Source organism: Glandiceps talaboti, chromosome 21 (genome assembly GCF_964340395.1).
Source record: "Glandiceps talaboti chromosome 21, keGlaTala1.1, whole genome shotgun sequence".
Classification (NCBI taxonomy): Eukaryota; Metazoa; Hemichordata; class Enteropneusta; family Spengelidae; genus Glandiceps; species Glandiceps talaboti.
In genome coordinates, this window is record NC_135569.1 from 15,302,393 (window position 1) to 15,319,921 (window position 17,529).

The 17,529-nt window shown below is 35.2% G+C and overlaps 1 protein-coding gene across 1 annotated transcript in view; it reads right to left on the minus strand.

Moving 5' to 3' along the window:
- LOC144451299 (pleckstrin homology domain-containing family M member 2-like) overlaps window positions 1-17,529 on the minus strand; it is a 62,688-nt gene that overhangs the window by 9,652 nt on the left and 35,507 nt on the right. The window contains exons 9-15 of the mRNA XM_078142102.1: window positions 15,233-15,297; window positions 8,115-8,203; window positions 7,474-7,606; window positions 6,376-6,554; window positions 5,267-5,332; window positions 3,585-3,744; window positions 2,228-2,410 (exon numbers count right to left, since the gene is read on the minus strand). Coding sequence (XP_077998228.1) covers window positions 2,228-2,410; window positions 3,585-3,744; window positions 5,267-5,332; window positions 6,376-6,554; window positions 7,474-7,606; window positions 8,115-8,203; window positions 15,233-15,297 — 875 coding nt within the window. The remainder of the gene's footprint in view (window positions 1-2,227; window positions 2,411-3,584; window positions 3,745-5,266; window positions 5,333-6,375; window positions 6,555-7,473; window positions 7,607-8,114; window positions 8,204-15,232; window positions 15,298-17,529) is intronic.

The window sequence follows — 17,529 nt, forward strand, 5'->3', positions numbered from 1 at the left end:
TTCCATTGTGATGTAACAACACAGGGGTACCCACACTGTATATATCTATTCCACTGCGATGTAACAACACAGGGGTACCCACACTATACTAATATTTATACTATTCCAGTGTGATGTAACGACACAGGGGTACCCACACTGTATATTTCTATTCCACTGTGATGTACACTGTGATGTAACAACACAGGGGTAACCACACTATACTAATATTTATACTATTCCAGTGTGATGTACCAACACAGGGGTACCCACACTGTATATATTTCTATTCCACTGCGATGTAACAACACAGGGGTACCAACACTACACTAATATTTATACTATTCCACTGTGATGTAACAACACAGGGGTACCCACACTGTATATTTCATTCCACTGTGATGTAACAACACAGGGGTACCCACACTGTATATTTCTTTTCCACTGCGATGTAACTACACAGGGGTACCCACACTATATATTAACTATTCCACTACGATGTAACAACACAGGGGTACCAAAACTATACTAATATTTATACTATTCCACTGTGATGTAACAACACAGGGGTACCAACACTATACTAATATTTATACTATTCCACTGTGATGTAACAACACAGGGGTACCAACACTACATATATCTATTCCATTATGATGAAAGAACACAGGGGTACCCACACTATTCATTTCTATAGTAATACCACCAATGTCTACTATCTACCACTATACAGTAGTGTGTATTATCAGGGTCTATAGTAATACCACCAATGTTGACTACTTACCACTATACAGTAGTGTCTATTATCAGGGTCTATAGTAATACCACCAATGTCTACTATCTACCACTATACAGTAGTGTCTATTATCAGGGTCTACAGTAATACCACCAGGGTCTACTACTTACCCCTATACAGTAGTGACTATTACCAGGGTCTATAGTAATACCACCAATGTCTACTATCTACCACTATACAGTAGTGTCTATTATCAGGGTCTATAGTAACACCACCAATGTCTACTATTTACCACTATACAGTAGTGTCTATTATCAGGGTCTATAGCAATACCACCAGTGTCTACTCCTTACCACTATAAAGTAGTGTCTATTATCTGGGTCTATAGTAATACCACCAATGTCTACTACTTACCCCTATACAGTAGTGTCTATTATCAGGGTCTATAGTAATATCACCAGTGTCTACTACTTACCACTATACAGTAGTGTCTGTTATCAGGGTCTATAGTAATACCACCAATGTCTACTACTTACCACTATACAGTAGTGTCTATTATCAGGGTCTATAGTAATACCACCAGTGTCTACTATTTACCACTATACAGTACTATCTATTATCTGGGTCTACAGTAATACCACCAATGTCTTCTACTTACCACTATACAGTAGTGTCTATTATCAGGGTCTATAGTAATACCACCAATGTCTACTACTTACCACTATACAGTAGTGTCTATTATCTGGGTCTACAGTAATACCACCAATGTCTTCTACTTACCACTATACAGTAGTGTCTATTATCAGGGTCTACAGTAATACCACCAATGTCTTCTACTTACCACTATACAGTAGTGTCTATTATCAGGGTCTACAGTAATACCACCAATGTCTTCTACTTACCACTATACAGTAGTGTCTATTATCAGGGTCTATAGTAATACCACCAATGTCTTCTACTTACCACTATACAGTAGTGTCTATTATCAGGGTCTACAGTAATACCACCAATGTCTTCTACTTACCACTATACAGTAGTGTCTATTATCAGGGTCTACAGTAATACCACCAATGTCTTCTACTTACCACTATACAGTAGTGTCTATTATCAGGGTCTATAGTAATACCACCAATGTCTTCTACTTACCACTATACAGTAGTGTCTATTATCAGGGTCTACAGTAATACCACCAATGTCTTCTACTTACCACTATACAGTAGTGTCTATTATCAGGGTCTACAGTAATACCACCAATGTCTTCTACTTACCACTATACAGTAGTGTCTATTATCAGGGTCTATAGTAATACCACCAATGTCTTCTACTTACCACTATACAGTAGTGTCTATTATCAGGGTCTACAGTAATACCACCAATGTCTTCTACTTACCACTATACAGTAGTGTCTATTATCAGGGTCTACAGTAATACCACCAATGTCTTCTACTTACCACTATACAGTAGTGTCTATTATCAGGGTCTATAGTAATACCACCAATGTCTTCTACTTACCACTATACAGTAGTGTCTATTATCTGGGTCTACAGTAATACCACCAATGTTTTCTACTTGACAGCTACCAAGACAACGAAAGAATCCCGTCTGAATGTCTTCATGACACATGATAAGTTTCTGTTTGGTTAGCACCATACAACATGCTATACATGGTGATGAGGTGGGTGACGGCTGTTCCATCTGTGTGAAAATAGAGATCACAATATTAGGTATTTATATTATAGCATTACCAATTCCAGTGAATTTTGTGACGTCATCGCTGTACATTATTACTGATAATGTACTCCGTTATTGGGCATCGCGGCCCCGGAACGAGCATAACAATACACGCTTATGTCCGTAAGGCAATGGCAATAACGGTGTGGGTATTTAAGAGCAGGGAAATTATGGGGTAAACACCATAAGAATTTTTTGATTGAAATTAAAATGAAACAAATTTGTGTTCACAGCAGTTCATTGAAGTGTATATGTGTATGTACGTGTACATACGTGTGTCGCTATGATTAGTATTCAGCTTCCGGGCCGAACATGGCAGACGATGTTCAGCGCTGTGTATATTATACGTTGTTTTGCGTTTCTCGGTCTACAAATTCACTGGAATTGGCAAAACTATAAAATAATAACAATAATGTACGCCCTCCCAGTCCATAATGGACTCAAGCAAACTTTGCACTCCATAATGGGCTCGGCTGTCGCCTCGCCCATTATGTCGTTCAAAGTTTGCTTTCGTCCATTATGGGCTGGGAGGGCGTACATTATTGTTTAAATACTCATACTGGAAGACTGGTAGAGAAAATTAGAACATACTGTATTCTGAAACTATACTAGTTTGTTTTACTGATTAATTGATTGATTATTTAATTGATTATTAGTTTGATTAACTGATTTATCGGTTGAATGAATGAATGAATGAATGAATGAATGAATGAATGAATGGGCAGGCCAGCGGATCGATGGATGGATGGATGGAGGAATAGATGGGATAGATGGATGGATGGCTGGATGAATGAACAAACAAATGAATAATTGATTCATTGAGTAATTGGTTGATAGATGAGTGTCTTTGATTGATTAATTAGTTGATAGATTGGTTGATTGATTGCATCATTATTTGAATGATTTGCTGACTGATTAATTGATTCCTTTATTAATTAACACTCTGAAATGTTTCTTACATTAAATTTCATACATTATACTCCTTTATACAAAGTTTTCCACTAAATATTGACTTTTGGAAGATTGCAAATTTCATAATTTCACTGATTGATTGATTGATTGGTTAATTGACTGATTGGTTAACCAATTGATTGATTGATTGATTGTTTGATTGAATGATTGATTGATTAATACTTACCCCAAGAGACACAGCTGAACAAATAGAATGCAGCCATTCCGACACTTCGTAATCATCATTGGCAGCTAGTTCTAGTGATGATTTATCAGGCATTATCAATTCAAAGGAGTAAGGTTTCTCTCCTCCACGGACACGACGACAACCACCAAAGTCACCACTTCTATGAACACAAAATAGACACTACTTGTAATTGGAGTATATCTCTAACGATATGCTGATGAGACGTCAGCGGAAATTTTCGATTCACTTCCAAGAAAATGTACAACTCTGTGAGTAGAAATGCTCATTTTAGGCTATACACCAAGAGTCCATGAACATTCATTCTGACACTAAATAAACAATGTATCAGAAATGTTTCTTACATTAGATTTCCTACATTATACTCCTTTATACAAAGTTTTCCACTAAATATTGACTTTTGGAAGATTGCAAATGTCATCATTTCTATCTTTGATGGAGAATATGTCTATGAATATTCTCAATCATCCAGGTATGAAGTTAATAATGAAGTAATTACAATCTATCCTACTGGACTTGCTGTTGTTTTGAATGGCAACAGTTTCAAGCCCTATCCTGAATGCTTCTTCAGGCCGACTGATGATTTGATGACAGATGGTTTGTGACACCTGACAGAGTAGAATTATTATGTGATGATAAAAACCATCAAGGAATTTTCCTAATCACAGTGTTGTTTGCACCTGTGCAAGTAATGATGTAGTGCCCCCTCTCCTATTAAGAGAAAGCTTCTCCTGTTTGACATTTTTAGCCTCCTTCACCCCTCTTTTGAATGATGGGGAATGTTTAAACTTTGTAGATGTCCGACACTTGACTGTCACATCTAAACATATTGACATGACATTCCTTATCAGATTGACAGCCATAACAGGGAACTTTCAAACCCGCCATGTTGAATGCTGCATCATGGGAAATGTCATAATAAATACTAATCAATTAGCATAGTAAACAATATTGTTACATTGTTTGTATCCAAAAATAATCAATTCATAGTCACCCTGACCTTTGTGGGATGTTTATTTTATCGGTAGCTCCAGATTATGTATTACGATAAGGGCCACAGATAATCCCATAGTCCTTTGCATCTGAGCATGCTCAGTCTGGATTGCAAGTTCCCTATTCTACCATTCAATGTCACAGTTGAAGGTTAATCTAATTAAAATCTGATGTGGTGAATATGGCTAAATTTATTTATCTCTGTTTCCTGCATTTATTGTCGCTTTTTATTGATTTTGATTTTGTTGTTCTAAGACTGAATGTAACCTCGGAACAACAAACTTGAAAACAAACAAGAATAAAGAAACAGTTCTTTGACACCCTTTGTTGACTTCTTAATACATGGTAATGGTTATGTGGCACTTCTTAATATATGGTAATGGTTCTGTGGCACTTCTTTTGAAACTGACAAGTCAGTGAGAAACTAGAAAAAAAAGCATTTTAGTCCCAGAGTGAAAACTGCTTTGTAATAACACAAGACACTCATAAAAATGAAATGGCTAGTTGGGGTACAGGGTTATTTGTTTGTAGACACTGGCTTACTTGAGTGAAACAGCTAGTTGGGGTACAGGGTTATTTATTTGTGATAACACAGACATTGACTTACTTGAGTGAAACAGCTAGTTGGGGTACAGGGTTAGTTGTTTGTGATAACACAGACACTGACTTACTTGAGTGAAATGGCTAGTTGGGGTACAGGGTCATTCCTTTGTAGAAGTCTGTAAAACATTCCATTCCTAGGCAAGGATAAAATCAAATAACAAAACACTTAGTCTAATAATTAGAGAAGCACACAGCAGTGAAAGCCTCAATAGTTGTACAGAGTACTATCCATTTCACAATTTTTATTCTTAGTTTTAGACTAATATATTTTGTTGTACTTGTTACAGCACACCTAGTGTCAGTAAAATACTTACAAATACACAAAAACATGGTAGTGAAAGTAACTATAGGTCTCAACTATTTATTTCACAATTTTTGTTCTTAGTTTTGGACTAATATATTTTGTTGTACTTGTTACAGCACGCCTAGTGTCAGTAAAATACTTAAAAATACACAAAAACATGGTAGTGAAAGTAACTTTAGGTCTCAACTATTTATTTCACATTTTTGTTCTTAGTTTTGACATATTTATGTTGTTGAGTCTGTCTATTATAACAATAATAACAATAATTTGTGACTATAAGAGATGACAAAATATTACAGAAAAACATTTGATGATTTCAACAACTTGCCTTTAATGTTCTAATCTTAATGTTTAATTTAAGATTTTCAAAAAAGTTATTAAAGTGACCAAATGGATGACAAATTGGAATTTATTTTGGATTTTTTCTTCATAAAACAACTGTCCTATGTTTTTCTACTTGAAAAAAACGAATCTGAAACAACATATACCAAGACCTTGTTTGTAACTCAATGAATTGCAAAAAGCTAGAAAGTGTCTGAAAAGTATTGTACATACGATGACAATAATTTTACACATTTTTTTTTCTTCAATTTTCGGCAATTTATTTTTTTTACAAACAAGGATTTAGTACATGTTGTTTCACATTATTTTTCCAAGTACAAAAACACCGTAGAGTTGTTTTAGGTCTAGGAATAAACAAAATCAAAAATCAATATCACTGTTATTCATATGGCCACTTTAATGCTTGAATGTCACTTCCAGTTTTACTTCAGCAGTAGTTGAGTATAAAAACAACTTAAATCTTTGACTAGTTTGCACCTCAACTGGTTTCAAAATGCTTTGATTAAAATCACGTCATCTGTTTTAATTTACCTTAGTAGGAAAAATCCTGGTTTCCAAGTATTGCCACCAAAGAGGTAACCATCCCAACTTTTAAAGAGAAGTACACCCTCTTTGTAGGGAGTGTGAGGTTTAGGTCTGTCACTGGTTGGTTTGTCACTAAGGTCTTCCCAATGTACTAGTGAGTATAGTATTAGGTTGACTTCAGATGGCTGTAAGTGAATTAATTAAAAGGATTGATGGTGTGAATTAATTAATTAATTAATTAATTAATTAATTAATTATCATCTAGACTTGTATGTAATGGCATAACCAGTATGTTAAATTTTCCAGTTGCTTTTCAGTCATATCATAAAAGGAACTACTGGATATAAAGGGACTATCGCACAATGTCACACAAACTCAATAAGCAAACTTTGTTCGTTTAGAGGGGAGGGGGTCTGGTTTCAACGCGATTGCTATATATAAGGTTTTATTGCTTTACTAGGCCACCGGCCCATATGCAAAAGGAGTACATAACATGAAACAAAAATAACATGCACTTATTGCACAGGTACAGAATTTATAAATGAAGTTCTCAATTTCACGCGATTGCTGAACTTCATTATCTCACTTCTAACCAAATTTCAACAAAAAACTTTCACTCCTTCATTTACAACTTACTACTGAGATGTTGATAAGTTGGTAAAAATTGACTTCTAATATGAGATATGGTGCTGGGTTTCTGGTAGTATTTTGTTTATCATCATGTTTTCGAATTACATCGATCGTATTGGTGTGACTGCTACAGTTTTCATCAAAGTTTACATCATATATAAATGTTTGATGTCTCACTTGTGAATGTTCGCTTAGTGGGAGGGGCAAGGGGTTTGACCAAAATGAACAATGTTCGTTTGTTGAGCTTGTGCATCATTGTGCAAATGCCCTAAGTCACTTACTAAGCAGTGTATCTATGACAAGTGACGTCAGTAGGTAATAACATAGAAGAAGTATCATTAACATGCTGAAAACTGTTTTAAACAATGTCACACAACTAGAAATGTGAAAACATTCCAGCGAGATTTTGATGACAACCTCTACATGTAGTCTTATTCACTAACTGTCACAAATTTTTACACCCTTCTTTCTTACCTCACATCTACACTCCTGTGATGCAAATTTTCTAATTGTGATGAGTTGTGTTGTTGCATCACGTAGCACACTGGGGAGTTCCCTAGTACGACTACCATCCTCCATGGCTTTCATTAGCACTGACAAGAAATACCTAAAAACAAAATAAAAAATACATTGAACACCTCAGTTTTCTAAATTTAGTAGCAATCTAGTGATCCATGGCTTTAATAAGCACAGACAATAGATACCTAGTAATAAAACGAAAAAAATACACTTCAAATTTGTGTAAGTTCAGTAGTGATTATTTACATGGCTTTCATAAGCTGATGTAGGAAATATCTTACAAACAAGCATTTCAACAGTTCAGCATTCAGTTCTTTGTTTCTGTCTACTTTTGCTATTGAACAAATTTCTGCCACTGCACCAACATTACAAACACTAACGCTAATTTGAGAGAGAATGTTATGTCTATTTTAGAGATTGACATTCACATATCGTGTTCATTATATTTACATTCACACTTTGAGTATGGGCATAAAAATGAATGTTGAACACTTTAAGAAAATGACACAGGGGAGGGAGAGGGGCTTTTACACAGGCATGGGTCCATACCAGCATGACTATGGTAATAGTAAATGTATAGATGTTTGTATACCTACCTCGTTAGTTGTTCATCTCCTGTAGTTAGCCAATATTGGTTTCTTCTATTAGTACACACTACAGTAATTGTTTGGTAATTGACACTTATCTGTAAATTTTAATAATTTATTCATAACATTCAGAATACTGCACTAATTGTACATTTTTTTGACTGAATACATGTAGTTTTGTCTACCAAAATAAGTCTAGCTAACATACTCTTACATTATAAATTATCATATTTCTATAGTCAGATGATCTGAAAAGTGTCAATGACAGTTGCACTGAATACAACAGGCCAAGTATTAAATTTATTAGCTGTAACTGGGGTATTATTCTTTTGATCAGACCAACCTCCAATATATACTCTTAAAATTGTTAAAATGACATTAATTAGACATTGTACATGTCAAATAGAGATCTATTTTATCTATAAGTAGTATTATAATACTAATAAGTTAAAATTGTGATCCACGGGTGCTGATTTTTGGGTGCGGACCCAAAAAGCAAGTCGATTGGATATATATTGCACCATACTATGTGTACATGTCAGCTACACAAATATGTCTACCCACTAGGTGATTCAATACTGTTCAGGGTGTACAATATTATAAGTAATCACTGGAACCACAAGGTGATTCAATACTGTTCAGGGTGTACAATATTATAAGTAATCACTGGAACCACAAGGTGATTCAATACTGTTCAGGGTGTACAATATTATAAGTAATCACTGGAACCACACAAGGTGATTTAATACTGTTCAGGGTGTACAATATTAAGTAATCACTGGAACCACAAGGTGATTCAATACTGTTCAGGGTGTACAATATTATAAGTAATCACTGGAACCACACAAGGTGATTTAATACTGTTCAGGGTGTACAATATTAAGTAATCACTGGAACCACAAGGTGATTCAATACTGTTCAGGGTGTACAATATTATAAGTAATCACTGGAACCACACAAGGTGATTTAATACTTTTCAGGGTGTACAATATTAAGTAATCACTGGAACCACAAGGTGATTCAATACTGTTCAGGGTGTACAATATTATAAGTAATCACTGGAACCACACAAGGTGATTTAATACTGTTCAGGGTGTACAATATTAAGTAATCACTGGAACCACAAGGTGATTCAATACTGTTCAGGGTGTACAATGTTACAAGTAATCACTGGAACCACAAGGTGATTCAATACTGTTCAGGGTGTACAATATTATAAGTAATCACTGGAACCACACGGTGATTTAATACTGTTCAGGGTGTACAATGTTATAAGTAATCACTGGAACCACACAAGGTGATTTAATACTGTTCAGGGTGTACAATATTATAAGTAATCACTGGAACCACACAAGGTGATTCAATACTGTTCAGGGTGTACAATATTATAAGTATTCACTGGAACCACAAGGTGATTCAATACTGTTCAGGGTGTACAATATTATAAGTAATCACTGGAACCACAAGGTGATTCAATACTGTTCAGGGTGTACAATATTATAAGTAATCACTGGAACCACAAGGTGATTCAATACTGTTCAGGGTGTACAATATTATAAGTAATCACTGGAACCACAAGGTGATTCAATACTGTTCAGGGTGTACAATATTATAAGTAATCACTGGAACCACAAGGTGATTCAATACTGTTCAGTGTGTACAATATTATAAGTAATCACTGGAACCACAAGGTGATTCAATACTGTTCAGGGTGTACAAGTAATCACTGGAACCACAAGGTGATTTAATACTGTTCAGGGTGTACAATATTATAAGTAATCACTGGAACCACAAGGTGATTCAATACTGTTCAGGGTGTACAATATTATAAGTAATCACTGGAACCACAAGGTGATTCAATACTGTTCAGGGTGTACAATGTACAATATTACAAGTAATCACTGGAACCACAAGGTGATTCAATACTGTTCAGGGTGTACAATATTATAAGTAATCACTGGAACCACAAGGTGATTCAATACTGTTCAGGGTGTACAATATTATAAGTAATCACTGGAACCACAAGGTGATTCAATACTGTTCAGGGTGTACAATATTATAAGTAATCACTGGAACCACAAGGTGATTTAATACTGTTCAGGGTGTACAATATTATAAGTATTCACTGGAAACACAAGGTGATTCAATACTGTTCAGGGTGTACAATATTATAAGTAATCACTGGAACCACAAGGTGATTCAATACTGTTCAGGGTGTACAATATTATAAGTAATCACTGGAACCACAAGGTGATTCAATACTGTTCAGGGTGTACAATATTATAAGTAATCACTGGAACCACAAGGTGATTCAATACTGTTCAGGGTGTACAGTATTACAAGTAATCACTGGAACCACAAGGTGATTCAATACTGTTCAGGGTGTACAATATTATAAGTAATCACTGGAACCACAAGGTGATTCAATACTGTTCATGGTGTACAATATTACAAGTAATCACTGGAACCACAGGGTGATTCAATACTGTTCATGGTGTACAATATTATAAGTAATCACTGGAACCACAAGGTGATTTAATACTGTTCAGGGTGTACAATATTATAAGTATTCACTGGAAACACACAAGGTGATTCAATACTGTTCAGGGTGTACAATATTATAAGTAATCACTGGAACCACAAGGTGATTCAATACTGTTCAGGGTGTACAATATTATAAGTAATCACTGGAACCACAAGGTGATTCAATACTGTTCATGGTGTACAATATTACAAGTAATCACTGGAACCACAAGGTGATTCAATACTGTTCAGGGTGTACAATATTACAAGTAATCACTGGAACCACAAGGTGATTCAATACTGTTCAGGGTGTACAATATTATAAGTATTCACTGGAAACACACAAGGTGATTCAATACTGTTCAGGGTGTACAATATTATAAGTAATCACTGGAACCACAAGGTGATTCAATACTGTTCAGGGTGTACAATATTATAAGTAATCACTGGAACCACAAGGTGATTCAATACTGTTCAGGGTGTACAATATTACAAGTAATCACTGGAACCACAAGGTGATTTAATACAGTTCAGGGTGTACAATATTATAAGTATTCACTGGAACCACAAGGTGATTTAATACTGTTCAGGGTGTACAATATTATAAGTAATCACTGGAACCACAAGGTGATTCAATACTGTTCAGGGTGTACAATATTATAAGTAATCACTGGAACCACAAGGTGATTCAATACTGTTCAGGGTGTACAATATTATAAGTAATCACTGGAACCACAAGGTGATTCAATACTGTTCAGGGTGTACAATATTATAAGTAATCACTGGAACCACAAGGTGATTCAATACTGTTCAGGGTGTACAATATTATAAGTAATCACTGGAACCACAAGGTGATTCAATACTGTTCAGGGTGTACAATATTACAAGTAATCACTGGAACCACAAGGTGATTCAATACTGTTCAGGGTGTACAATATTACAAGTAATCACTGGAACCACAAGGTGATTCAATACTGTTCAGGGTGTACAATATTATAAGTATTCACTGGAAACACACAAGGTGATTCAATACTGTTCAGGGTGTACAATATTATAAGTAATCACTGGAACCACAAGGTGATTCAATACTGTTCAGGGTGTACAATATTATAAGTAATCACTGGAACCACAAGGTGATTCAATACTGTTCAGGGTGTACAATATTACAAGTAATCACTGGAACCACAAGGTGATTTAATACAGTTCAGGGTGTACAATATTATAAGTATTCACTGGAACCACAAGGTGATTTAATACTGTTCAGGGTGTACAATATTATAAGTAATCACTGGAACCACAAGGTGATTCAATACTGTTCAGGGTGTACAATATTATAAGTAATCACTGGAACCACAAGGTGATTCAATACTGTTCAGGGTGTACAATATTATAAGTAATCACTGGAACCACAAGGTGATTCAATACTGTTCAGGGTGTACAATATTATAAGTAATCACTGGAACCACAAGGTGATTCAATACTGTTCAGGGTGTACAATATTATAAGTAATCACTGGAACCACAAGGTGATTCAATACTGTTCAGGGTGTACAGTATTACAAGTAATCACTGGAACCACAAGGTGATTCAATACTGTTCAGGGTGTACAATATTATAAGTAATCACTGGAACCACAAGGTGATTCAATACTGTTCAGGGTGTACAATATTATAAGTATTCACTGGAAACACAAGGTGATTCAATACTGTTCAGGGTGTACAATATTACAAGTAATCACTGGAACCACAAGGTGATTCAATACTGTTCAGGGTGTACAATATTTTAAGTAATCACTGGAACCACAAGGTGATTCAATACTGTTCAGGGTGTACAATATTATAAGTAATCACTGGAACCACAAGGTGATTTAATACTGTTCAGGGTGTACAATATTATAAGTAATCACTGGAACCACAAGGTGATTCAATACTGTTCAGGGTGTACAATATTATAAGTAATCACTGGAACCACAAGGTGATTCAATACTGTTCAGGGTGTACAATATTACAAGTAATCACTGGAACCACAAGGTGATTCAATACTGTTCAGGGTGTACAGTATTACAAGTAATCACTGGAACCACAAGGTGATTTAATACTGTTCAGGGTGTACAATATTACAAGTAATCACTGGAACCACAAGGTGATTCAATACTGTTCAGGGTGTACAATATTATAAGTAATCACTGGAACCACAAGGTGATTCAATACTGTTCAGGGTGTACAATATTATAAGTAATCACTGGAACCACAAGGTGATTTAATACTGTTCAGGGTGTACAGTATTACAAGTAATCACTGGAACCACAAGGTGATTTAATACTGTTCAGGGTGTACAATATTACAAGTAATCACTGGAACCACAAGGTGATTCAATACTGTTCAGGGTGTACAATATTATAAGTAATCACTGGAACCACAAGGTGATTCAATACTGTTCGGGGTGTACAATATTATAAGTAATCACTGGAACCACAAGGTGATTCAATACTGTTCAGGGTGTACAATATTATAAGTAATCACTGGAACCACAAGGTGATTCAATACTGTTCAGGGTGTACAATATTATAAGTAATCACTGGAACCACAAGGTGATTCAATACTGTTCAGGGTGTACAATATTATAAGTAATCACTGGAACCACAAGGTGATTTAATACTGTTCAGGGTGTACAATATTACAAGTAATCACTGGAACCACAAGGTGATTCACTACTGTTCAGGGTGTACAATATTATAAGTAATCACTGGAACCACAAGGTGATTCAATACTGTTCAGGGTGTACAATATTATAAGTAATCACTGGAACCACAAGGTGATTCAATACTGTTCAGGGTGTACAATATTATAAGTAATCACTGGAACCACAAGGTGATTCAATACTGTTCATGGTGTACAATATTATAAGTAATCACTGGAACCACAAGGTGATTCAATACTGTTCAGGGTGTACAATATTATAAGTAATCACTGGAACCACAAGGTGATTCAATACTGTTCAGGGTGTACAGTATTACAAGTAATCACTGGAACCACAAGGTGATTTAATACTGTTCGGGGTGTACAGTATTACAAGTAATCACTGGAACCACAAGGTGATTTAATACTGTTCGGGGTGTACAGTATTACAAGTAATCACTGGAACCACAAGGTGATTTAATACTGTTCGGGGTGTACAGTATTACAAGTAATCACTGGAACCACAAGGTGATTCAATACTGTTCGGGGTGTACAGTATTACAAGTAATCACTGGAACCACAAGGTGATTTAATACTGTTCGGGGTGTACAATATTACAAGTAATCACTGGAACCACAAGGTGATTTAATACTGTTCGGGGTGTACAATATTACAAGTAATCACTGGAACCACAAGGTGATTCAATACTGTTCAGGGTGTACAATATTATAAGTAATCACTGGAACCACAAGGTGATTTAATACTGTTCAGGGTGTACAATATTATAAGTAATCACTGGAACCACAAGGTGATTCAATACTGTTCAGGGTGTACAATATTATAAGTAATCACTGGAATCACAAGGTGATTCAATACTGTTCAGGGTGTACAATATTATAAGTAATCACTGGAACCACAAGGTGATTTAATACTGTTCAGGGTGTACAATATTATAAGTAATCACTGGAACCACAAGGTGATTCAATACTGTTCAGGGTGTACAATATTATAAGTAATCACTGGAACCACAAGGTGATTCAATACTGTTCAGGGTGTACAATATTACAAGTAATCACTGGAACCACAAGGTGATTCAATACTGTTCAGGGTGTACAATATTATAAGTAATCACTGGAACCACAAGGTGATTCAATACTGTTCAGGGTGTACAATATTATAAGTAATCACTGGAACCACAAGGTGATTTAATACTGTTCAGGGTGTACAATATTATAAGTAATCACTGGAACCACAAGGTGATTCAATACTGTTCAGGGTGTACAATATTATAAGTAATCACTGGAACCACAAGGTGATTCAATACTGTTCAGGGTGTACAATATTATAAGTAATCACTGGAACCACAAGGTGATTCAATACTGTTCAGGGTGTACAATATTACAAGTAATCACTGGAACCACAAGGTGATTCAATACTGTTCAGGGTGTACAATATTATAAGTAATCACTGGAACCACAAGGTGATTCAATACTGTTCAGGGTGTACAATATTATAAGTAATCACTGGAACCACAAGGTGATTCAATACTGTTCAGGGTGTACAATATTATAAGTAATCACTGGAATCACAAGGTGATTCAATACTGTTCAGGGTGTACAATATTACAAGTAATCACTGGAACCACAAGGTGATTCAATACTGTTCAGGGTGTAGTAATCACTGGAACCACAAGGATTACATAGGATTATTCTTCTGTTCAGAACAAACTTTTTCTTTCACTCTGCCAGACAAATGTTTTATCACATAAACTTTAATCTTAAACTAAAATAGACCTTTGAGTTAACTAAATGTGAAATAAATGCTAGAAAGTAAGTTTTCAACATTAAATTTTGTTTTGAAATATTACAATAATGGCAAAGGTAACTATGGGTAAATGATATCAAAGGAAATGTGTAGATATACTTACTGATAAATAGTCTAGTTCATTGTATGGTATGATTACTTCTGTATGGTACAATGTCTGACCACTGCCTGAAATAAAAAAAAAAAATGATATAAAGATTTATAATTATATAGGTTTTGTGGTTGTACGGTACTATATGGGCCAACTTGGGAGATAAGCAAGTCCTGCAAAACCCTTGAAGGTCCGTAAACCGTACTACCAAGGTCTGCAAAACCCATATCCAAATTCCAATCTGTATAGGTTTTATCATATATATGAAGTGTTAAAATACATTAGAAAAAAAGTTATTTTGCTTACTTGGAGAAGATAATGATTTTAACAATTCTCACAACTGACATTTGGGCAAGGTGTGCCTGGGTGCAATACAGTAAATTATTGCATGACTGTGAGTGTGAGGGCGCTGTCCACCATTGAATTACAATGGAGGTGATATGGCTGAGACAGTGTATATGCTGTCACTGTCACCCTTCAAGCATGCCTTTTGTTTTAAACTCTTTCTGAAGACTGTCAAATGTTGTGCAAAATGATACTTTGGGTCTTTGCGGTTATTTGCAAATGACTCGTCGAGTATCTACCGGAAAAGGTCAAAGGTTAGTAAGTGTTTTCTTGGTCCGGACGCTAAGACCGTCCCGCAAACAGAATAAAAATCGCTGCAATTTCAGGTGAGTTATGCTCTGTTAATGTTGTTGGTTCCGCGACAGATGTATTTATGAATATATAATGAGTGATTTTTGAACTGATTTGACATGGAAATTCAAATATTATGATATTATAAGTCTTTTCCCTCGGGTAAATCAGAACGTGAATTATGGAACCATCCATTGACATACAGTTGTACATATGCTACACTTTGCTGAAAGTTCATTCGAAAAATGGATACTACTGTAGCCCAGGGATTAGTATAAACTACATTTCGACCCTTGCTTGTAGCCTGTTTTTTTTTTTTCTTCGCCACTTGATCTTTGCTCATTTCAGTTGTCCCGAATGTTGTGTAATAACCTGTATCGATGTAGATCCAAAATGTTCCAACTGTGGTTCTTACTAGTATTTAGCCAATTATAATATGTGAAATCCTCATTTGAGAAAACATTTCAAAGTTCACACTGAAGTGAAAGTTATTATTATTATTATTATTAGACTTTATTTAATCTCGATAGACTGTTGAGCCAGTGGCTCTTCTCACACAGTGTCGAGAAAAACATTTAAAAAAAGTTATATCAATAATTGTGAGGTGTTCTCTATAGTGGTCTGATTCCAGTCTCACTTTCCTGAAGGTTCATGTCAAGATTACACCACCAGTGTTAGAACTGTAGTGATGTTATTGTTATCTTTCTTTTTTTTTCTTTTTTTTACAATTCTCACTTGTAAAATTTAGTGTTTTTTTTTGTAATATTGTTGTAGGAATTAGTGGCCTTTAGTTAATACAGTCATAAGTTGTCACAAAGGTTATAATATATGGTTCTGAAAAAAGAGAGCTCAGGAACAAAATATACTTTAAGAAAATAAAGACAAAGAAGTGACTCATTTCCAATGTTATTATAATAACTGATTTTCTATTTTTTGAAAACATGTAACAAAACAAAGTGAGAACAGATTGTATTTTGATATTCAGACCTCTAACTTTATTGTTAGGGTATGAAGGTTTTTCTCTTCATTTTAGTATGAAGTATTTAATTTTTTTAAGTATTTTTTTTAGGTGAACAAACCATACATTAGCAAGCTATAGTTATAAGTCACTTTGTTGTGCAAGAATCAAAAGTAAAAAAATACGAACGAAAATTTTCATGGTATTTTGACAATATCAAGTATCACATTGTATAAAATACAATATATTTTTTGACGTACTGATGATAAGTCATGAAATAATAACAAACTCTTTACATGTATGTGCCATTTGAATGATTTACAGGTTATGGCATCTAGACACCAACAAGATCTTCAGAAATTATGTCAGTTGTGTGGTCAGACACTAAAGAAGTTGAAGAGAAGAGGGGGTAATACAAAAGCAGGAGACTATTGTCCAGAAATCTTAGAGCTATTGTTGCCTAAGATGTAGATGGAGTACATCCACCAAAATATAAAAGTAATGTAAGCCAAGATTTCTCCCTCTTTCTCTCGACTGGTCACTTGCTGTGTTCGACAGGTGTAAGCACAGTTTGGATTGTTTAACATTCAAATGAGCTTTATAAGGCGAGCCACACCCCATTCGTGACACTTCCAGAATGGGCGCCTTGCCATAGGTAGTGTCACTCAATGTCCCTCTCGGTCTAGCCAACGTGCAGGGTAAGAGTTCATGTACT